Raw genomic sequence first — 27,613 nt, forward strand, 5'->3', positions numbered from 1 at the left:
TCTGCATTTATTATTGCTATTAAGCAATATCTTTATGTTTATTTTTTTTAATAGAAGCTGAGATTTTTATGCAGTTTAGTGATACCAATGGCTGGTTTAATTGTGTTGTGACTAAATTTAGAAAAATTACCTTTTGCCATCTAAATAGCATGTATACTGAGAATGCAGTGCTGCAGTGCACAGTACAGTATGGAGGCAGGGACTAGGCTAAGGTGCAACCTAAAAAGAGAAAGGAAGTGGACCCTTCTTCCTCCTCACCTCCCTTGTTGAAAGTACAGAAAGACCTTCCCCTTCCCTTAGCTGCTACGATAACTCCACAGAGAGGATGCGGTCATAGATCCATACTATTAGAATTGAAAAGGAACAACAAGCACCACCAAGACTGTTTTCTTATCCTTTATGTGCACACCTAAACATTGCAATAAAAATGCCAAGACTGAAAAAGAAGGCATAACCATATGTTGAACTGATTCCCAAAAATCCTACTTTGAAACTAGTATGAAACGTAACCTGTTTCTATGGTTCATTTCCATTCATCATTTCAGCCAATGAAAATCTTATTTTCCCCGTATTTTGTATTTTTCTCATATGTGTTTGCCACCATTTGATTTGAATATAAGCCATTTGAATATAAGATATTGCAAATATATAAGATGGCCCCAAATCTTTTTTCTTGTCTCTAGCCATTCTGTTTTGGAAAAGCCAACAAAACCCTGGCAGCAACAACAAAACGAATAATTTTGGATGTAAGGTCTGTTTACTTTGGAAAAGATCAGCATTTTGGTGCATCAGAATGTTGCCAGATCAGCTTTCTCCTTTCCAACAGAGATGATCCTGACTTAGGAGTTTTGCAACACAGATCAAAGGGAAGAATTTTGTCCAGGCTGCTTTTACTGCAGGTTCTGTTGGTAATTACAGTTCTGGTCTAGGACACTGTAAATGGCACCCTTTCTTTTCTATGCCTTATTTAATCAGGTCTTGTGATTGTTCATTGCATATCCGAGATCAAAAAATGTCATTGATAAATCTGGAGGAGCAAGACAGTGACTCCAACATCCCATGGTTCAGATTAGGTAAAGGCAAAGTGGGCACTAAACAACGGAATAAAATATTGTTTCATGATTGACAACACTGCAACTGTGGATTTTTCCTAAACAATCTAATATGATTTACAATAACTCAATGTAAATATAATCCATTTCTCAAAGAAACATCTTGTCATTTACAGTTTAGCATGAAATATATGGCATGGAGAGAATGATTTTAATTCAGTAAGCTCATGCTTGTGCAGCAACAAAAGAGTAAGAAAATGTGCTTAAGACATAGAGTCAGGGATGTACTGGAGAGCTCTCAGCTTCCCACTGCAGGTCAATGGGAAGGAGCAACTGCTGTCTTCAGGTCTCCAGTGGGTCCCACACTGGGATGTGTCACACATCCTCCTTCCAGCCTCAAGACTAAATTTTCGTGAATCTCTGATTGTGAATGTGCTGAATTACCTCACCCACAGGTATCTTAGAGAAACACATCTCCAGGCTGAGGGATGAATACACAGGCTGGTAAGAGTTTGGGGGACATTCCTCCAGAGCTGATGCTTTCAGGCTCCTGTTTAGTGTAGTAGTCCTGCCTGCCTATAGCTGAGCAAGTGAAGACTCACAGGGCTGCACAGTCCACGACTGCCTGTATTTTCAACTACAAATATGACCAAAATAAAGCCCACTTTCAGAAATGCTTTCATTAAGCTGCATTGTCTTCCTTCTTCAGCATAGGTAGATTTATTAAAACAGGTTTAATCATGGGAAACTAGACACCTCTTCTTCACAAGCAAACACTCTTTTGGTTCATATGCTTTTTTAGAGACTGAAGGGAATCTTTATGTGAGAGCCTCATCACAAAGTACTGGCAGCAGAGTAAGAGAAATAAAGCTGTAGTTTCATGATTCTATTTTAATAGCTTTCTTTTTATTTTGAAATACTTAAACCTAATCCCCCAAGTTAGCCCAATCACAGTCTCCAATGCTGCATTGTTTTCAGCTATTAGCAGGTGGATTTTAAAGCCCTCTTTAGATGATACATGAGGCCCACATAGTGAAGTCAATTGTTAGACAGGATATAATTTAGACTTCAGCTCTTCCTCTCAGTTTGAAATAAAATGATTATATTTCAGGAGAGCCTAAGGGGAGATTAAAAGTTTTATATCAAAAGTTGAATATTTTCTTTTGTTGTACACTCTTCTCTTAAAGAAAATGGTATTCATTTAAAATAATGCATGTTCTGATGCACTTGAAAAGGCACTACTCTGAATTAAAAAGAAATTCATAAAGTATGCATGTATGGGAGAGGGAGATTGCAATCTTCATTTGAGTGTTTAGTCAAAGGTTTTTAACTCAGTTCATTATGCTTTGTTCATAGGATGAGATGCATTGTATATAACAGATGGCCTGAGAGCAGCAGTTACAGTGACAATATCTTCTGGGGCTTCTCTCCACAGGCAGGTTATAAAGTGATATTAGATGCCTTGTTTCAGACTGGAAAATGGTCCTTGCCTGTATTTAAACCTGTTAAAAGGGGTTACAGGCTATTACTCCACATAATTATAGTTCTGGTAACCCCTGTGATGCCTCTCATTTATTGTATCCCGAAGTTATGCAAGGGTAGAGGCCACTTGTAGAATACAAAGTTATAAAGCTGAAATGGGTCTTAAAAATAAATGGAATAGCCCAGATATGAACAGTAAGAAGTGAAGAACAAGATATGAACAGGATTAAGTTATCATCTGAAAAGGTCAGATAGCTTTTACAGTTGATATCAATAGGGCTGTTTTACCAACGATGCCCTGTGCACATTTGTAAAAAAGCATTACCTATTAAAGGGAATTCCTGGAAACCCCCTAAAAGAAAACGTGTATATGCAGTGAAGTCCCGTAGGAGTTCATCACACCAGCCAAATGAGCATTGATCTATTTTCAGAAGACATCAGAAGAGCCTAAATATAACACTGGTAGTTAAGCTGTTGCTTTCATGCCTGTTAAAGAGTACAAAACCTCTTATTGTTTCTAAGGGAAAATGGTCATTGAACTGGCAAGTTGAAGTTTTCTTGTGATTTTATCGCAGGAAAAAAGTTAATTTCTTTCATTACATTCTTCTGAGAAAAAAAATAAAATCTTTAACCTGTTAGCACTAATGCATACTGCTGTCTTAATTCAGCATTAACAGCATGGGTTTACATTAATTTGCTTAATATCAGTAGTGCTTGTTTTCACATTATGGACACCTGACCATGGGTACCTAGGTTATCACCACTTTGTTAGCCTCCATATTGCCAATTAAGTAGACAGGCAATAATAAATATTGGGGTTGCTTTAGAATTTAAGAAGGGTGGGTGGTCATGGAGCAGAATGGTGAAAGTGTGTGCTCATTTGAGATTATCTCTTACAAAGGAGATGAATTGTTAATGTGCTGTCATTTCAGATTTCTAGAAGAACTGCAGTAGTGGGGGAATTAAGACGACAATTAATGGCCACTGAGGAAGAAGACAGTTTATCATATTCTCCCCTGAATGTGACCACTGGAAATGATATATGCATCCTTTTTTATGCTAGTAATTTCAGCCTCAAAACCAGCAGTTCAGATTTTATAGATTTGACAAATGCAACATTTGTAGCACGTACTGTGGATACTTCTTCCTCTGAGTGCTCAGACAGCAATACAACGTGAGTAGCACAAGAAATTTTGTATCATAATACATGTGATTCTGAAAATTAATCAGAAATGATGCATGTCGATACTAATTTTAATTTTCTTCTTCCAAAGCATCCAAATTAAAAAAAAACCAACCCAACCAAACCAAAACTAAATTAGATATTCTTAGAGGAAAAAATATGGAGTCAAGACCACTAAAATTGTTCAGATGCAGTCCCTTATTTTCACAATTTTTTCTCTCTTACAGTCCTTAATTCTTTGTTGGTTTATATTGGTCCAAACATGTTTCCCTGTGCCCGATCTCACAGTCACAGAAACCTCCACTGGCATTAGTGAGACCATAATTTCATTGTAAAATTCCCTTGAAGGGAAGTATTGCCAGTTAGTGGGTAGTAATTCAGCTGGAAGTACATTAATGAAACATGATCTCTGTTTTCCTTTACTTTGAAGCACCTGCTCCTAGGTGAAAAAAAAAACCTTTAGAATTATTCTTCTGTGTACTGAACCTTTGCTATATGACTTTTGTAATTGCCTGTTGATTTAGAATATTCCCTCTGCTTGAAATGTCACAATGATCTAATTAAAGCTGACTACTGTAACATTAAAAATCTGTTTCTTATACTTAGACTGTCATTAAAATATACAAGGCCAGTGAATAGAATCAGCAGCCTAGAGATAAGGTAAGTTATGATTTATTCTTAAATAGACCTTTGTGATGTGCAAAGCCTGTTTGTAAATTAGAAGCAAAACAAGAAAAGAAGTGAAAATTGCTTTGAAATTACAATTTCCTTTCTGTTCTGAAGAGTTACTATGCAGGAGAACAATAACACAATCTTTATAGACAGATTATATTAATATGCTCAGGTGAAGGTCTGAAAAAGTGGTGTAGGCAAACATACTTTAAGGTACTGGTATATGCATCATCCTGTTTTGCTAATAGGATGAGATAAAATCCTGTTTCAGGGAAATCTAACTGTGATTTGTAAACAGTTCTAGGGGCTGAAGTCTGCTTGCATGGCCAGAGTATTTAGTCTGAATAGGGATTACCAGTGTACTTTGTCAGAGCTAGTCTGTGGCTAAGAAGGGGTGCAAAACCTCATAATTTTCCTGCCTCAGGGATGGTGACAAGACCATGTTTCTCCTAACATCAGAAGAGGGAAGAAGAGTTAGGGAATGGGAAGACTTGGGATAAAAAGATGAGTCAGCCATTAAGCTAGCAGTGAACCTAGCAAGTGCACCAATAAACCATACCCCTGAGTGTCACATCTACACATCTTTTAGATACCTCCAGGGATGGTGACTCAACCACTTCCCTGGGCAGCCTGTTCTAATGCTTGACAACCCTTTCTGTGAAGAAATTCTTCTTAATATCTAATCCAAACCTCTCCTGGAGCAACTTGAGGCTATTTCCTCTTGTCCTATTGCTTGTTAGGTGAGAGAAGAGTCCAACACCCAGCCTGCTACAACCTCACTTCAGGCAGTTGTAGAGAGCAATAAGGTCTCCTCTGAGCCTCCTTTTCTCCAGACTAAACAACCCTATTTCCCTCAGTTGCTCCTCACAGGACTTGTGCTGTAGGACCTTCACCAGCTTTTTGCCATTCTTTAGACATGCTCCAGCACCTCAATGTCTTTCTTGCTTTTGGGCCCCCAACATAAGAAGGACATGGACCTGTTGGACCAAGTCCAGAGGAGGCCATGAAGATTTTCAGAGGGTTGGAGCACCTCTCCTATGAAGAAAGGCTAAGAGAGTTGGGCTTGTTCAGCCTGGAGGAGAGAAGGCTCTGGGGAGACCTTAGAGCAGCTCCAGTGCCTAAAGGGGGCCTACAAGAAATCTGGAGAGGGGCTTTTTAACAAGGGCATGTAGAGATAGGACAAGGGGGAGTGGCTTTAAACAGAGAGTAGATTTAGGTTAGGCACTAGGAAAACAGTATTCACTATGAGGGTGGTGAGATACTGGAACAGGTTGCCCAGAGAAGCTGTGGCTGCCCCATCCCTGGAAGTGTTCAAAGACAGGTTGGATGTGGCTTTGAGCAGCCTGGTCTAGTGGAAGGGGATTTAGAACTTGATTATTCTTAGGGTCTCTTCCAGCTCTGACCATTGTATAATTCAATGATTCTTGTAGTGTGGTGCCCAAAACTGAACTCAGTGTTTGAGGTTCAGCCTCACTGGTGCTGGCTACAGGGGGATAATCCCTTCCCTAGTCCTGCTGGCCACACTAACTCTGGTACAAGCCACGATGCTGTTGGCCTTCTTGGCCACAGGCTGGCTCATGTTCAGCCACTGTTGACCAACACCTCTAGGTCCTTTTCTGCTAGAGATTTCCAACCACTCTTCTCCAAGCCTGAGCATTGCATGGGGTTACTGGGACCAAAGTGCAGGACCCAGCACTGAGCCTTGCTGAACATCATAACATTGGCCCCAGCCCATCAATCCAGCCTGTCCAGATCCCTCTGCAGAGCCTTCAGCAGATTGATACACCCGCCCAGTTTGGTGTTGTCTGCAAATATACTGAGGGTGCGCTCAACCCTTTGTCCAGATCATTGGTAAAGATATTTAACAGAACTGGCCCAAATATGCCACTTGTGACTGGTCACCAACTGGATTTTATCTCCATTCACCACCACTCTTTGAGAACTTGAAGCTGTTGCTCTCACTTGTGGATTCTAGGGATTGGGAAAATATCTGCTACTGTTTGAGAGTTACCATATAGCTGCTGGTCCACAATCCTCAGTTCTTTGCTCAGCAGCAGGAACAGCAGTTAAAATTATTTTCTTAAGCTCTGGCAAAAATAATGTGGCATGCTCTTGTCATGTAGCTACATCTGCTAATTACTTAAATTTATTTGGGAAGAATTTGGGCCAGAAAACTTGCATTGAAGTAAATTTACGCATGTAAGAGGATGAACTAGATGTTTGCTTGGGCAGCAGAAAGACAAATGACTTTTGCCATCTAAAAATACTTTTGCCATCTTGAAAAAGAGAAATCAAAATCCAAGGAAACCAAAGAGAGGAATATTAAAGTAATAATGTAGGAGGTAATCAAACTTGAACAACATTTTAATGGGAGAGTGAAAGAGGCATGTGACATCAAGCTGGTAAGCATGAAGGAATAGATACCATTACTTAAACTGAGATTGAAGAACATTCTAGATTTAGGTAAAAGGACCCCTGGAAGGACTTGGGTTGAATAGGATTGGTGATGAGTTTGACACTGTAATTAGAGTTCATATAGACACTTTCAGTCATCATCAGAGACCATGATCTGTGTCAAAACCCAAACTTGCTTTGTTATTTAACATCTCCCCTCCACACCAAGCATCTAGAAATTTGTGAAAGAACATAATATACAGACAAGATTGCTGTTAGTATAGTATTTTTACCTCCTTTTGACTGATGTATTTAGCTGTGTCTTTAGTGATGGAGTCAAGCATTATTTTGTTTCAGTACTGTAAATTATCAAAGGGCGTGCATTTCCCTGAACACCATGGGGAATTAAGGAAAAATTTTCCTTGGATTCTATTAAAAAAATGCTATTCTCCAACCAAAACTCTCCCCAAATTGGGTCTTTGCTTTTACTCCAAGGCACAAAATACCGTTTTCTCTGGTGCTGCCCTGGTGTTTCTGTCTACTATCTGCCTCACTCTTGTACAGACAGACCCACCAAAACAGTGCCTGGGATTCTTGTTCTGCATCTTTACTCATACTAGTGCAGGTCTTAGCTGCTCTCCTGTAATCTGATTGCTTTCTACATTTGTCCTGAATGTGACCATCGTTAGCATAGTACCATGCTTTCCAGTAAAATTTCAGTTCCAAGAAAAAATCTCAATCAAAAAGCGCTTGAAAGTCCTGTGGAGCATGACACTGTGCTGCAAAACTAACAACGGAGTTAACGGATAGGTCTTAGAGGAGTTGTTTTATTTAAAGTAGTCAACAGGTCTTGCTTAACTATGCAACATGAAACCGCAGCCTTAGGATGCTCATACAGAAGCAAAATACTTTGGCAGTTGAAACATTTATCTTAGATTTTGATTGCTCCAGCAGGCATAATAAGATCAAATGTGATGTTAGTGCAGTGCCTGTGTATGGACTTAATGAGGGTTATTCAGACTTATGTTTAGTAGTTCGTATTCTAAAATCTTACCATTTTAATTAATTATTGGAAGAAAACTTTAATGTGGTCATGAATCTGAGGTGCATCTGAAGAGAAGAAATTTGAAGCAACTCTGCAGGCACACTGCCTGTAAATTGAAAGAGAATATCAGTACAAAAGGTGAATGGTTCATGTTTTTTCCTATTCTGGAATGGGTTTTTTTACATCCTTTGAGCTTATTGTAGTAAAGGCAGAAATACTTACAAAGTTTCTCTTGACTTGTGTCTACTTGAATACATTATAATTAAATACCAAAATGCATAAACAGCCCTTTGAAGCTGGGATAAGAAACTCAGGCTCCACAATAGGTGAGACTTGAAAAGAGTGTAGATGAAGTTTTGATCACTCTCATGACCAGCAAGTAATTAAGGAAGCATAGTCTGGCTGTGTTTTGCAGGAGAATTTGATTTACTCTGTTGGGTTAGGTGTGATCTAGTTTTTAATAGGCCTTCAGGGCACTTAGACGCAAAAATACCTAAACTGATTATCTTTATGTATGAAACAGGTGCTTAGCAATAAAAAAATGGAAAAGGAAGAAGGTGGGGAGTGGCTTCCAGCAAAGTTGGGCACTTACTGTGCATTGCCCTGCTTGTGGGAGGTGTTTGCTTCTGTATCGCTTTTTTTTCCCCCTCTTTTCTTCACTTACTAAGCTGTCTTTATCTTGACCTGTGAGTTTTGTCATTTTTTGCTCTTTCTATTCTCCCTCCCTCCCTTGTTGCGATAGGGACTGAGAAAGCAGCTGCATGGATGCTTGGCTGCTGGCTAGCATCAACCCATAACACCTCAGAAGCCCTTATGAAGAAAACTTGCAGCTAAAGACACACCTTGTTATTTGTGCTGTTTTCTGTTGGATTATCTCTTGACTTAAGAGACAACCACATCATTTTAGGCCTCTGTTAACTACCATAATACAATATTGCATGGTGTATCATGCAAATTGTAAGATATACTCAACAGAAACAGAACAAAACAGTGATCTTTTCAAGATTCAGGAACACTTTATTCACCTTGTTTATCTCAGCATGTCTATTGTCAAGAGCTTCTAAAATGCACAGAGATACATTGCAGCCTCTGTTTTCCCTTTCTGTTTCACTTTTTTATTACATTTCTTGTTCAAGATGACTCCTTGGTAAGATTACAGTTTGCCTCAATAAACAGGACACAGGCAGGGCAAAGATGTGGGAAGGAGCAGATCTTAGATTCCTGCCTGCCTTTTTTTCCCTTAAAAGGCCATTTACTGAGATGGAGGAGAGCATCCCTTGAAGACAGAAAATTACACCAGAGAGGACCAAGCTTTAATAGCTTGTTGTGGTTTAAGCCCAGCTGGCAATCCAGAATCACGCAGCCACTCGCTCACTCCCCCCGCCTTCCTCAGTTGAGGGCTGCCTTCCACCTCCGATGCTTTCCCACAATACGGCAGGACCCATCAGTAAACAAGGCATACTGCTTTTCACTTTCTGACAGTTTATTATATGGTGGGGCCTCTTCAGCACGCACCACCTCCTCCTCTGGTGACATTCCAAAATCTTTGCCCTCTGGCCAGTCCATGGTGAATGCCTGGACGACTGGGATTTCCTATTCGAGCTTGTTGTGTGATTAGTGCAGCCCATTTACTTCATGTACAATTGGCTGCATGATGTGTAGAGAAGACCCTGCCTCTGAACATCCAGCCCAGCACAGGCAACTGGGGTGCCAGGAGGAGCTGTGCTTCAGTGCCAATCACTTCCGAAGCAGCTCGAACCCCTTCATAGGCTGCCAGTATCTCTTTCTCAGTTGGGGTATAGCTGGGCTCAGATCCTTTGCATCCCCGACTCCAAAAGCCGAGGGGTTGACCTCGAGTCTCCCCTGGAGCTTTCTGCCAGAGGCTCCAGGTAGGACCGTTCTCCCTAGCTGCAGTGTACAGTACATTTTTTACATCTGGCCCGGTCCGGACAGGTCCAAGAGCTACTGCATGAACTATCTCGCGTTTAATTTGCTCAAAGGCTTGTTGTTGCTTTGCCACCAGATCCGGAGACATTTTTTTGAAGGTGCTGGATGGTGTTGAACAGGGCTCTGTAAGCATAGGCCAAGCCCCAACACGTTGTCATGATTTGTCCGTCTCTGGTATGGCCAGGATGACCACACACCTCATTTAAGTGTTTTACTAATTTTTCTGGATTTTGCACTTGTTCAGTGGTGAAGTTCCAAAGCACTGGAAGGGCCACTGGCCTAGATACTTGTCCATATTATCCCACACACCCTGCCACTCGTGGCTGTCCAGCCTTGGGGAAAATCTCTTGGTCCTCCTATATTGTCGTCTAATCCTGGACAAGACCCAAACCTGACTCTGCTTAACTTTTGAGATCAGACGTAACGGTCGTGGTTAAAACACACTCTGTATGCGTGCCAACATGCTGATCCCCATCACAATCAACAGGCAGGACTCAAGGGTATACAAAGGCCATTCAAAACCTTCAGAACTTTCAAATGATTCTGTAAATGGTTGGGGGTGGGGGGGGTGGGGGGGGCAGACGACACTACTGGGAGCATGAGGGAATGTCTTCTTCATAGACTGACCACCCAAGGAGGGAAAAAGAGACGTCTAATTGCTAAATACTTCCATTATATACCTCCCAAAGTATAGAGGTGATGACCACACTGGGAACGCAAGTCAGGTCAGTTTCATAATCAATGAGTCTATTGTATTACAAGTCATTGCCATAAACTACAGCAAAACAAGAACCTTAGCCCAAGCCTCTGAGCCGATAAACAGTAAAACAGAAAATACTGGCTGTAGGTAAGGTGCGACATGCTGAAACTGTGAGATCAAGAGCAGCAACTTTGAGAGCAAATAAATCAGCATTGTAACAAGTGACTATTAATCCGAAACAATGAATGCTCATCACAAATATGATTAGACACACTCTGGTCAGATCTGTTGTTATCTCAACACTTCGTGCCCCATGTTGGGCACCAAAAAGAACTGTCATGGTTTAAGCCCAGCCTGTAACTCAAAACCATGCAGCCGCTCTCTCACTCCCCCCCTTCCTCCCCCCGCTCCTGGAGGGATGGGGAGGAGAATCAAAAGAATGTAACTCCCATGGGTTGAGATGAGAACACTGCAGTAACTAAGGTATAACACAAATCACTACTGCTACCACCAATAATAATAATGATAAGGGAAATAGCAAGGGAAGAGAATAAAACTGCTCACCACCCGCTGACTGATACCCAGCCCAACCCGAGCAGTGATCTAACCCTTCTGGGTATCTGCCCCCAGTTTACATACTGGGCATGACATGCTGTGGTGTGGAATACCTCTTTGGTCAGTTTGGGTCAGGTGTCCTGTCTCTGATTCCTCCCTGCTTCCCTTCCTCCCTGGCAGAGCATGAGACTCATAAAGTCCTTGGTCAGACTAAACATTACTGAGCAGCTACTAAAAACATTGGTGTTACTTACGCTGTTCCCAGGCTGAAAGTCAAAAACACAGTGCTGCACCAGCTACTAAGAAGGAGAAAAAATGGCTGCTGCTGCTGAACCCAGGACATAGCTCAATTTATTAATCAATAAAAGAGGCTCTAAATTCCAGAGCATGAGCTGGATCTGGAGCCTGCCTTTACCTCCATGTCATGGTTTAACCCCAGGTGGCAACGAAGTATCATGCAGCTGCTCCCTCACTCCCCCTGCCCCTGTGGTGAGATGGAGGGGAGAATGAGAAAGTGGCAAAACCGGTGGGTTGAGATAAGAACAGTCTAGTAATTGAAATAAAATAATAACAATATAACAACAATAATAATAATTAGTAGTAGCAACAAAAAGGATCTGGAGAGAGAGAGGAATAAAACCTGAGGGGAAAAAAGAATGTTGCACAGTACGGCTGCTAACCACTCACTGACTAATGCCCAGCCTGACCTGAGCAGTAATTGGTCCCTTCTGTGTGACTCTCCCCCAGTTTATATACTGGGAATGACATGCTGTGGTATGGAATACCCCTTTGGCTGGTTTGGGTCAGGTGTCCTGTCTCTGCTCTCTCCTGGCTTCTTGTGCTCCTCCTCACTTGGCAGAGCAGAAGAGACTGAAAAGTCCTTGATATTTACCCTGAAAGAGTAAGTGCTACTTAGCAACAATTCAAACATTGGTGTGTTATCAACATTATTCTCACACTAAATCAAAACCGAAGCACTGTACCAGCTACTAGGATGAAAATTAACTCTATCCCAGCTGAAACAAGGACACACCACTAGTCTCCCACTTTGTGCTAGTCATATCCCACCTCTTGCTAGCAGCGTCAATAGCTGCTTCCTCTCATGCAAAGAGCTGCCATCTCCTTCTCCCTCTCTCTAGCAAGAGCATCAGCCCCATTCACCCTTCTGCACTTGCCACTGAGAGGTGAGCTGTTAGGGTGTAGTTGTGCAGTGGTTCTGGTTGTGCTAGTTTTAGAGAAGTGAGCTGCTGCCACAGCAGGGAGCAGTGGGCAGTAGTTTTTGCTGGAAGAGGCATGTCAGTTCTCTCAGCAGCTGATGACATCCAGATGTTCAAGCACCTGTCTGTCATCTTCTCTGGGAAAAAGTGTCAAAGTAAATGGAAGTGCAGAGCATTAGTATTTACCCCACTTATACTGATAAGTACTTGACTGTTGCTTATAGCATGTACAGAATAGAACTGATTCAAAAACATGTTTTAAAGTCTTTTACCCAATGGTGGTGTTTCTCTTTGAATCTTTGACACAGTAGTAATTCCTGCTAGTTTTTTTTCTTGAAATATTTCTCTTTGTAATGAATAGGTGCATGAGATGGTGATCTGTACCAGGTGGTGGGAGTTAGAGTTCATATGGCTACCTGGAACAAAAGGATTCAGGACTGATGTTTAATACGAATACAGCATTTCCCATAAAAGCCAAGGCATTTGCAATTCTGAAGATAAAATCTTTGTTAACTCTATTCCCTTGTCATTCATTTGCTATTTTGTGCTCATTCTATTTGCTGTCTACTCATCTGAGAAAATATTAAACTAAATTAAGTAATTCTATTGCTTTTTGTTGTTTGAATGGCTTTGTTATTGTTTACTGAATTATAGTTGTACCGGATAAGCATGTGCTTGTTGGAGGCTGTTCACTCTCAGTTGTTTGGAAAAATGCTAAGGATAAAAGCCTGTGTTATTAAGTTAAGCATGCTCAGCTAGTTCACTAATTAGAATGATAATCCTCATAAAACTGCAAGTAACCTAAAATTTTAGTCTCTGTTGCAATATGAAGAGAAAGTGTTCTCCACATATGGATTTCATCAGGTCCAGTGCACAAGTCCATGGGACCTGATAAAATCCATCCACGGGTCCTGAAGGAGCTGGCAAATGAGGTTGCTAAACCACTGGCCATCATATTTGAAAAATCCTGGCAGTCGGGTGAAGTTCCCAATTACTGGAAAAAGGGAAATATAACCCCCATTTTCAAGAGGGGGAAACGGATGACAAAGGGAACTACAGACCAGTCAGTCTCACCTCTGTGCCTGGCAAAATCTTGGAGCAGATTCTCCTGGAAGGCATGCTAAGGCACATGAAAATCAACAAGGTGCTTGGTGACAGCCAGCATGGCTTCACTAAGGGGAAATCCTGCCTGACCAATTTGGTGGCCTTCTATGATGGGGCTACAGAACTGATGGACAGGGGTAGAGCAGTTGATGTCATCTACCTGGACTTGCGCAAAGCGTTCAACACAGTCCCACACAACATCCTTGTCTCTAAATTGGAGAGACATCAGTTTGATGGCTGGACCACTTGGTGGATAAAGAACCGGCTGGATGGCCGCACACAAAGAGTTGTGGTCAATGGCTCAATATCCAACTGGAGACCAGTAATGAGTGGTGTCCCTCATGGATCGGTGTTGGGACCGGTCTTGTTCAACCTCTTTGTCGCTGACATGGACAGTGGGATTGAGTGCGCCCTCAGCAAGTTTGCCGATGACACCAAGCTGTGTGCTTTGGTTGATACGCTGGAGGGAAGGAATGCCATCCAGAGGGACCTTGACATGCTTGTGAGGTGGGCTGATGCCAACCTCATGAAGTTTAACCATGCCAAGTGCAAGGTCCTCCACCTGGGTCGGAGCAATCCCAGGCACAGCTACAGGTTGGGCAGAGAAGAGATTCAGAGCAGCCCTGTGGAGAAGGACTTGGGAGTGTTGGTGGATGAGAAAGTGAACATGAGTCGGCTTCATTGTGCTCTCACAGCCCAGAAAGCCAACCGTATCCTGGGCTGCATCAAAAGGATCGTGACCAGCAGGTCGAAGGAGGTGATCCTGCCCTTCTACTCTGCTCTTGTGAGACCTCACTTGGAGTATTGTGTGCAGTTCTGGTGTCCTCAACATAAAAGGGACATGGAACTGTTGGAACAAGTCCAGAGGAGGGCCTCGAGGATGATCAGGGGACTGGAGCACCTCCCGTATGAAGACAGGCTGAGAAAGTTGGGGCTGTTCAGCCTGGAGAAGAGAAGGCTGCGTGGAGACCTCATAGCAGCCTTCCAGTATCTGAAGGGGGCCTATAGGGATGCTGGAGAGGGACTCGTCATTAGGGACTGCAGTGACAGGACAAGGGGTAATGGGTTAAAACTTAAACAGGGGAAGTTTAGATTGGATATAAGAAAGAAGTTCTTTCCTGTGAGAGTGGTGAGGCACTGGAATGGGTTTCCCAGGGAAGTTGTGAATGCTTCATCCCTGGTGGTGTTCAAAGCCAGTTTGGACAGAGCCTTGTGTGGCATGGTTTAGTGTGAGGTGTCCCTGCCCATGGCAGGGGGGCTGGAACTAGATGATCTTAAGGTCCTTTCCAACCCTAACTATTCTATGATTCTGTGGCGGTCACTTTGGATTGTACTCACATACATAACCCTATAAAACTTGTTTGTTCATATGGTAAGTCTCTGAAAAATTTCCTCGTTTGCCACTTATCTGCTCAGCAAAAGTACAGAGCACACCCAGCATCTGTGGTTTGCACGAACATTTAAGTCAACTTTTCTGTGTTTATAACTGGCCTTCAGCTACTGCCTGTGGCACTGTACTGGGACATGATGGAAATTCTGTTCAGATTGGGCTCTATATCAGATGCCTTTCTTCGAGGAATTAACATCTAAGTTAATGCATGTTTTAATTTTGTAGCTTTTTCAGTATAGCAATAGAATATTTTCCATAAATATTTGTGAATGTGTGTTAGATGACATGGAAATGTTTTTTCCATTTTCACTGATGCTGAATATTTCACTTCCAGCTGAATGTTGCATGGAAAGAGCTGTTTAGGCTTAAAGTGCAAGAAATGCAATAAAGCAAAACATCCTTTTCTCACCTGAATGACACATTGAGTTCTAGGATTCCTTTAAGCATTTTGAAGCCCTTGAGGATTTGAAAGTCCTATGAATCAAAAGCTCCTATGGTGCATTGTGTTGAATTTAGACTCTGTGTTGTGCTACTGAAAGCAACTGATTTTAACAAGTAAGCAATATTCTACAACAGAGAATATTCTCTATACATATGTACCCACCAGACCAGAAAATATTCTATATTGTGCTATATTTATAGATGACTGCTTATTTTTCAAACTTGTCATAATTTCATCTAGGTATTATCCCAGATTTTAAAATCCACATACAGTGGGTTTTGCATTGTGCAGAAGCAGAATAATTCATTTTGTAGCGAGCCTCTTTTATTGCTAAAAGCTTCCTTTTCTAAATTCTTTGCGGTTATCAATAAGCAAAACTAAAAAACCTTCCACAATACATTCATAGACCAAGTAAGGTTAAAGTATTAATCAGCATACAATAAGGAGGAAACTTTATCCTATCCTTATGAGATAACTTGAATACTTAAAAGTAACTGGGTAAAAAGTGGTAAAGACCAGGGTATAGTCCTGATCTGCAAAGGACTGGGATATATTTCTGGATGTTCTCAATTATTTCTGTTTCAGAACATTTATTTGGGAGGTATTCAGACTGCAATGGTAGTAACATATGTATAAAGCCCATGATTATAAACTACTGGAAACAGCTGCGATACCACACATAGACAGACCTTTTCACAATGAGAAAATAGTTATTTGTGCCTTACCCACTATGAGCTGGGAGACTAGAACTGATGACCCTTCCCTACCCTCCAGTGAGAGAAAACTGTCTTCCCCTGCAAATTCAGACATTTGCGAAGGAAATTGCCATTTAGGCATCTGAGCCAAGGAAGAATTGCAATGATAAATCAGACTGGTTATCATGCCTGCACCTAACATAAAAGCAATTTTCAGAAAACCTCATAAAATGTTTATTGAGAGCCACTGCAGGCTGACTGACAGTCTCTCAGGTTCTGCTCCAGTGATTATAAACTGTTGGTAACTGCTGAAATACTGCACTAGCAAAGGCCCTTGAATGAAATTGCATTTGTTTCTTGCCTGCCACAGCTATGGAAAGCTATACTTTTGAGATGAAACTGTAAGTAGTAAAAGCATATTCACAGAATCTCTTCATTTATGAGCAATCCTAATGACATGGGAGGCCAAGCTAAGATACCAACTGTGATGTCTGCAGCTAGCAACAGTGAAATTTTATCTACCACCAGTACTTCATCAAATGAATACTGACTTTTTCCTTCTGTCATTTTGACTTCTTTTTTCCCCTTCTGTTTCCTTTGTAGGTTTTTAATGACCAACAAGTTCTACGAAGGCTCAGCTAGAAACTGGTCCACTTTAGATTCAGTTGAGATTGTAGAAGATGGAGAAGAGTTTGCTAAATTTAATGTTTCTGTCATCTCTGCTCCTGCAGAGTATTCATCTCATTGTCAGCTGGTGGGAACAAGCAATCTTTATCCTGCAAGGCTTATTCCATCCAACAATGAGGCAAAAAACTGGGATGTTTTCATTTCCAGGTTGCAAGTGAGTACACATTGCCATTTCAGAGATGATTTCAAGAACTATTACTTGCTATTGTAGGTGCTGAACAGCACACATTCATAATGCCTTTACTTTCATTTCAGCTTGAGGGAAAATGTAAAAGAGAATTTGTTCCCCCTAGGTGATCCATTCAATAAAGGGGTAAAAAGGATGCCAGTTGCTGAACAATAACAACATGAAAGCACAGTTTTGAAAAACAAAAAACAATGATGTAGTCCACAGAAAAGAAAAACCAATACAACCAAATGTACTTAATCAGGCAAAGAATGACTAAGTCCACATACCTGTTTAATAAGTTGGGCTGCTATGGGAAATGTGCACCTCCTAGGTGAGTGGCTTTATGATGCTTACTTTGTTTTTATTTGAATTCTTTGCACTTTGTTTACCTAGGAAACTACAGCTTAGTATAGAGAGACATGGTACCTGCACAGTGAAGCCTTGCATAGCTTGTCCCAAGGCAAGGCTGAACTGATACATCCTTTCACTTTAGTTGTGGAGCTATATATGTCACTACCACCTAAAGAACTTCTGTGGGATGTTGTCTAAGAGTGCCTATAGCCTTGGATGTCACCACTCATAGCTGTACACTACCAAAACTGCTCTGGTTCTGGTGCAGTTTTTTGTTGGTTTCATTGTTGCAATGGTTGTTCTGCCAATATATCTTTTATCCTTTTGAGGATCTCAGAATCACCTACGGACTGAAAGAGAAGGCTGCCACCAAAAGCACTGCTTTTCTTTAGTATGTGTCATAGTGGTCTAGAGTCCACTTTATTGCTAAGAAAAACTGCCAAAACCTTTCAAATCAAGAATATTATGATTCCTTGTGGCTAAAATATTTCTGATCAGAATCAGATGTTCAGTGTACACTCAAGAGCCATGAAAACAACGGATTTTACTTGAAGGCTTTGTCAAAGCTCAAATGATGAAAGAACTCCATTAAAAAAAAAATTTAAAAATTAACAGGAAATGCAGACCAGTGTAACCATGGCAAATGATGCTGCTCCAAACGCTAAAATTAAAACTTCCGCAGTACACAAGTCTCTGTCCAAAAGGCTTTTACATTCATAAAAACTAGAGAATCACATGTAAGTATTTTTAGCTTTTCTATAGATAGAAATGCTGCTGGAAGTCACATTTTTATCTCCCACCTGGAATCTAACACCCCCACAGAAATGATAAAGCTTCAGAAAAACAATAAGAGAACCCCGCATATATTTCATCTCATGCCTAGAAGTAGACAGAGCATTTTAAGAATGTACAATTAAAGCTTTCACCTCAAAGGTTCGGTGAGCATAATACTGCATAGAAAAAAACCCAATAAAATCACAATAGGATTGATATAATAAAATTCAGTATTTCTGCCTCTAAATCGGAAGTGATAAAACCTTTCTAAACCAAATATATCTGCTAAGTGCTTCAGAGGGTTCTTGTAAATGTCATAACAAGCGTGTATTGTTTTCCAGAATTTCAATCAGTTCTTTCACTATAAATGACATAAATCATCACCTGCTTCCTGATTCTATTCTAACTAAGTCTTTCAGACCACACTTCATGACTCCTATTCACGTTCTCATCTGTTGTTAAAGCAGTGGCTTAACAAGCAAAGATTTTGGTAATCACCTGTGTTCTCTAAAACTATGCAAACAGTTATCCAACCCAAAAGCTTATTTTCTCTAATCCTGCTTTAATCAGAAGCATTAATATGACTGCCTATAGTGAAAACAGGCAGTCTTTGCAAGTTAGCTACCATAATCTGACTTGGAAAGATTCTTCTAAAAGGCCCAGAGACGTTTTGGACTGCTAAAATTTTCTTCAGCTCCACAGTACCAAAATAGCCCTTAGTTCTCCATATGAGAATAGTTTAATCAACATTCTGGAAAGTATAGACATTGGTCTTGACGCACATGTTATGTACACATTAACTTCAGGTGCTTGGGCCATGAATAAACTGAAACCCAGAGTGCTTACTGGTGCAGTGTGGTATGCAAGCCACAAACTAAGTTCTTCAGTGTTTGTACCAACACCTTTCCTAGGAAGTAAAACCTCTCTTATTAGCATGCTAAGCATAGAGTAATCATGGAGTGGGAAAAATAGAAATCCATGATCTTACTTGCTTACTGCCTGGTGGGGGAAGTGATTTAAATAAAAGAATCATATTGTTCTATGATGTTTCATAAAAAATAGTCAGTTTTAAGGTCTTGTTTCTTTACTGGTGGATTTATGATATTTGGTGCTTTCCTTAGACACATATTTCAAATAATCTGTAAATGCAGAAGAATCCCAGTCTTCTTTTTTTTAATATATATAGAATTATTTAAGAAAAATTAATTCTTTCCTTTCATCATTTGCTTTCATCAGTTAGATTCCCTTTCTTCTGAAGGAATTGTTGCCTATGTCATTAGGTGCATGTGTGTAGAGGGGGGCATGTCTTGCCTTTCTTCATAATTTTTCTAATGCTTTGACTGGATTTATGAAAATTTTTGGAAGGATAATGGTCTCAAAGGCATTTCGTTTGCTGATACTTCTTGAGAAGGTGATGGCTAAGCAGAGAACAGATCCCCAGATTAGTTCATTTTTCTGAGGAAAGTAGTATGGTTGGAGCTCAGTCAGTGGCAGACCTCAAAAATCCAGTCAAAGGAGAGATATTACAGATTTTTCTAACTGCTGGAAAAGCTTCTATGGGTTTCATATGTTAATAGACAAACACATCCCACACCTCAATAAAACAAGTCCTCTCTCCTGTTTTCAAGTCTCTGATGTCTAAGGAGGGGGGAAGAAAGGCTTCAGAACTGTTTGAACTTTCACCACAACTCAACCCAAAAGGTCATCTTCATTAGATGCATTTTAAAGCAGATTTCAGGAGTTCATCTTGTCAAGGAGTTAATAGTAAAAAACTCAGGGGATTTCAATAAATTTTAAGCTTTCAGGGCTGGTGGCTTAACTCTTATGCCTTTGAGAGCTTTGAGTTTCCTGGTTCTTAAATGGTCATTGAGCAATACTGACCACATGTCCCCTTTGGGACTTTGCCTAAAAGTAGCACACATTTCTGAAGTGGGAAACCTTCTTGCAGACAAATGAATTCTGCATCTTTAAATTTCCTGGGTGAAAAGGGGATCTGGAAAATTGTTATGCCAGGGATTTGGTTCTCACTCTTTTTAAGTGAGTAGAGTGTGAGTGGTTATTAACAGGTATGTTTTTGTAACTACCACATGTATCCTGAAGGTAAGGCCTACTATCCATGCTTAATTGCACTAATCTGTCTACTTTCCTTCATTTTCAGATTCAAGGCTTCAACATTGAAAACAACCAGTTTTCCTACGCAAGTGACTGTACAGGTTTCTTCACTCCTGGGATCTGGATGGGCTTGGTGACATCTATAGTTTTATTGTGGATCCTGGCATATGGAATCCATATGATCATGCAGCTCACAACAAACAGCAGATTTGATGATCCCAAAGGTCCATCTCTGTCAGTTCCTCAGACAGAATAGCCATGCTTAATGCTGCTATGTTTTTTTTTGATCTGATATTTATGATTTTTATAACCTTTCTACTTCCTAATATGTGTAACCTAAAAAGATAGCATAGCATAAAGAGATAATTACATTGCATATAAAAAGGATCCTTATGCTTGGCAATGATAATAATTCTACCTGTTATTACCATAATTTATTAGCTATCTGTGTTAAGGATCTGAGGTGAGGCTGCCGGGGTCATTAGTCTATCTGGCTATTAGACTGTTACAAACTGCCTTCAGATTAACTATTATTGACAAAGAAAGAAAATCACAACAGAGATAAATGGTAAGGATAAATCACTTATGTGATAGGAAATTATATATTGAAACTACTGGTCTCTCTAAAGCCTCTTTAGTAAGGATTTCATGTTGATGCTATATCTTAAGAAGGCTGAACTATGTCTTGTCATTTTTTTCTCTTCAGAAAACAATTCAGGAATGTACAGAACTAATAAAGTACAAGCTACTACATAAATGGTCTTGAAAAGTGTTTTCAAAATACATCACTTTATTCAGATGTGGTATCACAAATGAGTGTGTGTAGATTAAGGTTTAGGTTCCTTCTAATGTTATCTTCTGCCTGAGAGAATTACTTTGAGTAACACTAACTCAGGTATTCAATTTAGCCATGGACAGCTGATGGAGTTACTCATCAAGACAGGTCCTTGTCCAATCTGGTCACAAAATTGTATTTGCTGTTATGGCAATGAATGCCACTTTTCAAGCTCGTAACCAAGTATGATTTAACATGCCAGCACAGACAGCATCTCAACAGAGATAAGACGATTTTCTTAGCATCCCTCCTTTTCCAAGTATCTTTGGAGTTACAAAGTTTACACAAAAAGCAAACCAAACCAAATATATAGTCACTAGAAGCACTGTGCTATTGTGCTGTTTAAGTCTGAGGATGTTTATGGTTATCTCAATGATCCTAGTAGGCCAAAAAACATTCAGAGTGTGCTGGATTCTGCAGTAATTAATAAAGACACTACCTCTCATGGGCAATCTGACTATAGAGTGAGTTATTAAATGTTATGGAAAAATAGGAAATAGTGAAAGAGCAATAGTAAAATGCTAAAAATAACATTTTCATTCTTTCTTCTGCAATTTTCTGTTACAACTATGCATGTTCTATTAGTAAAGAACAAAAAGATATTATTTTGAGAAAATTATATTTGTCTGAGAAAAATTCTGTCTTTTCTGATCTTGATCCATGTCATAGGATGGTGTTACAGAGGAAAGACAGAATCAACTACTTAAGTAGACCAACAATAGTTTCTACCCGTCATTCCTGAGTGTCACATTTTTATTATGCAGTCAGAGAGGTAAATTAAATGCTGTCTGAAGCTATTCCTCCTGAATCATTCAATCCTGACCTTGAAAAGAAGAAGAAAGCTGTCATGTAGCTAGCAAAGGTGACCCCTCTGCTGTAATATTTTTCCCAAATGTTTTCCAAACCCTCAAAGAATGCTAGCATTTGGGCTACATGAAAAAGCTGTGTTAGAAAGGCACATTTTCTTTACAAAAATTAGTTGTCGGGAGAGGCAACTGGACTTGCTTTATTCTCCCTTCAAAAAAGGTTACGTGAATATGACAATTTAAAACTGATGTAATAGTCATGTAAATGATAACTAGAAGAGATGAAGGCTATTACAAGGATTTGATTTGTAGAAGACAGCTTTCTTATGACTTTTTCTAGATTCAACAAAATTTGGAACAGATTTTGTTCAATGGTGATGATATATAAGAAATAAAGAACAGCTTTACAAGGCCACCCAACTCAGGATCCTATCTCTAGCCATGGTATGAGTGCGGTGAGCATGTAGTAGTACTTCCTGCAGTACTACTTCCTGCAGATGTTCTCCCATTCTCCACCATTTCAGCTTATGGAATACTTCAGCCAGAAGAGGTATCTTTGTATTCAATAACTGTGGGTATAGTTATGGTCCCTGAATTTGTCCAGCCTCCTCTTGAGTGTGTGGACTCTTCTAGAGCTCAGTGTCCTGATTGTAGTGTGGCACTGGGGATACCTGTATCCTCTCTTGCCTGCCTGGGTGGACTCTGGAGAAGAGGAGGAGGAGAAGGGGGAATGGCTTTAAACTGACAGAGGGTAGATTTAGATGAGACCATAGGAAAAAATTCTTCACTGTGAGCATGTTGAGGCACTGGAGCAGGCTGCCCAGAGAAGCTGTGGCTGCCCCATCCCTGGAAGTGTTAAAAGCCAGGATGAACGGGGGCTTTGAACAACTTGGTATAGTGGAAGATGTCCCTGCAGGGGGGTTTGGAACTAGATGTGCTTTAAGGTCCCTTCCAACCCAAAGCATTCTATGATCCTATGATTCTATGATAAGTAGGGCCTGCGGGGACATATGGTCCCTTTCTGTAGTGAGTTGGGATATCCCTATGATGGACTGTTCAAGCCACATGTTGTAGCCCTGGATGTGGTAGGGTTATCCTTGTGAGGCCTGTGCTGGGAAAGAGCAGAAAAGGAAGGGAACTGCCTACGGCTGTAGCTGTCCTGGGGGCCAGGTGAACTGGACTCTAGGGACAATGGCCAGTTCCTCTTAAAAGCAGATCAACAGCTCTCTGTCCACATGTGGTGGGTTGGCCTTGCTTGGCTGGCAGGTGCCCACTCAGCTGGTCTGGCCTATTCTCACTGAGGCCACCCCAGCTGCCAACCCCTGGACACCATCCAATACACCACCTCCGGGGACCATGTGCGCTGCTGAGGTCCCCACGCCAACACAGGCTTGTGCAGCTGCACATTACTCTGGCCTGTGACTGGAGACAACTGATCACTGGTTTTGGTAGGGCTGAATTCCTTCCTTTTAAATAGGGCTGGGCCCTATTAAATTCCAGCAGGATTTTGTACCTGCCTGTGTTTATTCACCATTCTGAATAAAGTTAGAAACCTGTCAGGGGCCTTCCATTTCTGTGTGCTTCTGATTTCACAGCTCAGCTTAATCACAGGTGTACTTGTTGAAACATGCCTGGTCTGGGAGCTGTTCCAGCCAGAATATTAGCTCTGTCTGGAAGGTGTGAGCCTTTAGGACTTCCTCCACAGCTCACTGAAGTTATCAGCCAGAAGTACTGACTTCTGTCATTGCTAGCTCATTTCCCTACAAAGTACAAAAAAAAACAAACACTAATAGAGATGGAGGTAATAATGGGAAAGAGCATAAGTAAAGCATTTTAAAATATATAAGTGAATGAAACTATCAAGGAGAAACATCAGAAGCTATCAAACTACCAAAAAGCTGGGGCACAACTTGAAAAAATAAATTTAGCTCTAAAATATTAAGATCAAACCCAGAGAAAACCCAAATCTAAACACTGAAGCCATAAGTTAGCGCATTTCTTGAAAAAAATCATGAATGGCCATTTGTTGGAAGGGAGACCTGAAGTGAAGCTAGAATCTGAACCTCCTGACATGATACAGGTTTGCATTGTGTCCTGGTGTGTTGGTTTCTCTGCCTTTAAAATTACTTACCTCACAAATCATGTTGGAACCCAATGACATACAACGAAACAGAATTACAATAGAAATAGTCCAAGAGTAGTATCTTCATGCAGGCAGTAAATGACTATAAGTCATTCCATCTGCCAAGGGAGGACTCAGTGAAACTCGACCTTTCCTTCTGGGTGACAGATAAATAATTATTATGCAAATCTAAATGAGCTGAATTATTTGATAGTATCCAGGCATTAGAGGGCTCTGTAATTATTTCAGCATAAACAGATGGAGCACTGCAAACTAGAAATGCTGCAAACAAGGAATGACCATGAGAAGCTAACACCTAAGATAATCAGAAATGTAAGAAGAAGCTTAAACACTGGATACTGGTCAGTGCTGGCAAAGGACTAGCAGTAGACTCAGCAAGTAGTGATGATTGTGAGAGCAAGTGTAGTGATAATCTTAGCCTTACATTGGAAAGAGGGTGAGATAACCCACACAAGGCGGGCAGGGACTCCTTTTCCTGCAGGCTGCTTTTCCTCTAGCATCTTGTGGTGGGTTGTCCTTTGCTGGCTGCCGAACACTCACTTGGCTTCTCTCTCACTCCTCCTCCTCCTTCTCTGCAGGACAGGGGGAGAAAACAAGATTAAGAAGCTTGTGAGTGAAGATAAAGACAGGAACACCACATAGCAGTTACTATCATGGGCAAAACAGAGTTATGGAAGATTAGTTTCCAATTAACATAATTCAGAGAGTGAGAAACAAAAGCAAAATCAAAAAAATTCCTTCAGTCTTCACAAATACAAAAAAATCCTCTGGTGTCCAATATCATAGAATCATAGAACCATTAGGGTTGGAAAGGACCTTAAGATCATCTAGTTCCAACCCCCCTGCCGTGGGCAGGGACACCTTACGCTAAACCATATCACCCAAGGCCTCGTCCAACCTGGTCTTGAACACTGCCAGGGTTGGAGCATTCACAACCTCCCTGGGCAACCTATTCCAGTGCCTCACCACCCTAACAGGAAAGAATTTCCTCCTTATATCCAATCTAAACTTCCCCTGTTTAAGTTTGAACCCGTTACCCCTTGTCCTATCACTACAGTCTCTAATGAAGAGTTCCTCTCCATCATCCCTATAGGCCCCTATTTTCAATAAAGGAACCTGATCTCCAGTTTGCTAATAGAGATCAGTCTGTTCCCTATCAAACTAAATACAAAAGCAGGGACAGAAGAGCTCTTTCTCCAGAGCTCAGTTTTCTAAAGGCTTAAAAGTTATTGAAGTGCAGAGGGAAAAAAAAAAGAAAGAAACGAGGTCTTGCCAAGGGGTGGTTCTGTAAGTAAGCGGTCTCACTTCCACAGTAGGGGAACGTGTCTTTCTTAGTCTTCCTACCTGTGTAGGTGGAAAGGAGACTTACAGCAGTGACTGAGTGCCAGAGCAAATCATCAGCTATTGATGTCCCACAAATGAAGTGTCTTCCTTATCTTCACCACAACTCTTTGTATGCCTCCTGTTTGAACACAGGTTTCCTGCTGCACATTGGCTGGATTTCTGTGTAATCCCCAGAACTGGTATGTTCTTGAATTATTATGGTTGAACTTAGTTTTAGACTGGTTTATGTATCATTTATTATTATCATAATAGGAGATAGTTTACTGAACGATAATGTATTTTCTGCTTTGCAAATGGCAATGCAGGTGTCCAGTGGAAGAATGAGAAACCCATTTTGAGTTGGTCTTAATACTCCTTTAACTAACTGTGTAGAAATAACATAAAATGAATAGTATATAGTCACCATGACATCATATGCAACTTCAGTTAATGAAAAATGTGCAAAAACAATGTTTGCAGCATAAAATTGAAAAACAACCCAATAAATGCTTTCATAAAAGTATTTTGGAAGGAGTATAAGCTAAGAACTTTCTGATGTAATATTTGAAGGCTAATTTTGTGTATCCTATTTATTCTGGATAAATATGGATACACAAGGATAGCAGAGTGATCAATCTAACTGTTATTTAACAGCTATCTTTCACTGCAGCATACTGGCATGATTTGAGATGTTACTCTTCCTATCTACCCTGCCTTTCATTCATGTATACCTGTGCTTCAGCTGTTCATTAAATTCAGACTGCTCGATATAATATATTGTATTTTTCACTAAAGTAGCTGGGATGTAGATACTTGTCTGGGTCTGTCATTCCCACTGCTGAGTAATAAAATCCTGATGGAGAAGCAAAGCACATAGCTGCAAACACTGATGTCTTAACACATTATAGTGCTATCTAAGAAGGATTTTTATTATAGCTGTCAAAAGCGGAAAACAAAACATGCAAGCAGCTATGTGCCTTGTCAGGGTCAAAGACCGTGTTACTGATAGCCTGAGAGACAGGACTGGCTCCACTTTAGGCAGCGTACTTTCTGTTTCTGCATGCCTGAGCACAGTTCATCTAATAACCTATGTTAGGGGAAGCTCATAGTGCTTTGTGTAGTATCCTGCTATAAAGACCCTTAAAGGCTGTCCACAGCAGAAGATACCTAAAGAGCACTAAGATCCACCTGTGGCCACTTTCTCTCACTCTGTATCTTCAGACTGCATTTGAACAGGGATGTCCCAGGCCACCGCCTCCAGTGCTCTCAATCCTTCTCCTTAGTGAAAAAAGAGGAAAAACAAACGTGGAAGAGGAGGGGCAATACGGATCATCCTCTTTTCCTCTAAACACAGTGAGAGTCCTTGCGCTTCTGGGTGGTTGAAGAGTCTTTGCCTGGAAAAGCAAGGTGGCATCAAAAGCAAAGGGCCCTGCCACTGCTGGTGTGCCCACCTCTATGATGCTGGGCTGTCTTGGAAGCTCCCCCAAGTCTTTAGCTTTCTCTCTCAGAACCACTCCTTGGGGCAGGAGCCACTGCTGTGGCTGACCCTCCATAGGCTTTGAGGTGTCTGGAAGAGAGAGGGAGGAAGGAACCCTGCAGCTGTACTGCATATATGTTACAATGCGCACAGAGAGACAGGACTGGACCCTAGAGTGTTTGAAACAGGCAGTTGAATTGTGAATGGAAAAATCTGAGGCTTCATTTATCTTTTTATAGCTAACTAGTATTACAATTACAAAATAGATGGCATGCTTTTGCTTGCAGAGCTTTTATGGATTTGTACTTATACAGCTAAAGTGGAACAGCTTCATCAGTTCTCATTGATTTAGATTTCCAGAGAAGTTTTTGTGGGAGTACTGAATGATTTTGAGGCAGAATTTAGACCTTAATGGCTTACTGCTACCAATTCTTGTGGTCTAATAGCGATTAATAGATATCTAAATGGAGAGAAATTAGTGTGAAGAGTTTGGGGTTTTTGGTTTTTGTTTTCTCTTTGGTTGGTTGGTTTGGTTGCCTTAAATACCAAAATAAAATATTTATTGGATATATCAGGGAATTTAAAGTTTGCTCATGTTCTGACATAATTTGAACCCATTTCTGCTGTAATTGCTTTTGTAGGGCTCTGAAGTTCAAGGGGGCAGAAGGGGTTTAGCCAGAAGATTGCTGGGCCAAGCACGCTTCTGGCAACAGATAAATGAGCTAAAGATTAACAGTCATTTTTCTCAACTGTAATATCTGAAACTCCTCCCTGGATAGAATTGGTGTCTAAGAATGAAGGAAGACATAGGTTTCTGCCTAATTAATATTTTCTGCATGTTATGAAACTCCTTACCTTATCAAAAAGGTGAAGAAGTCCTTCAGTAGGGTCATTCTTTTCATCTGTAATAGCCAAAGGTTTCACTTCAGAGATTCAGTAAGATTGCATGTTACTCATTAAGTAAAATCTGCATCCTGTCTAATCAGCAGTGTATGTGTCTGCTGCAAATCCAGGGCTGGATTCAGCTGCTGTGCAGTGGGACTCTCGTTCTAAAAGTT

General features: G+C 40.7%; 1 protein-coding gene across 1 annotated transcript in view; it reads left to right on the forward strand.

The window, feature by feature from the left end:
• The window catches only part of ATP6AP1 (ATPase H+ transporting accessory protein 1), a 55,617-nt gene extending 34,889 nt beyond the window's left edge, over positions 1-20,728 (forward strand). Inside the window, exons 7-10 of the mRNA XM_061467593.1 lie at positions 3,467-3,708; positions 4,324-4,377; positions 16,482-16,719; positions 20,018-20,728. Of these exons, the coding sequence (XP_061323577.1) occupies positions 3,467-3,708; positions 4,324-4,377; positions 16,482-16,719; positions 20,018-20,227 (744 nt within the window). The 3' untranslated portion in view covers positions 20,228-20,728. The remainder of the gene's footprint in view (positions 1-3,466; positions 3,709-4,323; positions 4,378-16,481; positions 16,720-20,017) is intronic.
• The last annotated feature ends 6,885 nt before the right edge of the window (positions 20,729-27,613 follow it).

This window comes from Pezoporus flaviventris, unplaced genomic scaffold (genome assembly GCF_033815535.1).
Source record: "Pezoporus flaviventris isolate CSIRO_AGI_PZ_B2104156 unplaced genomic scaffold, CSIRO_AGI_Pfla_v1 ptg000045l, whole genome shotgun sequence".
NCBI lineage: Eukaryota > Metazoa > Chordata > Aves > Psittaciformes > Psittacidae > Pezoporus > Pezoporus flaviventris.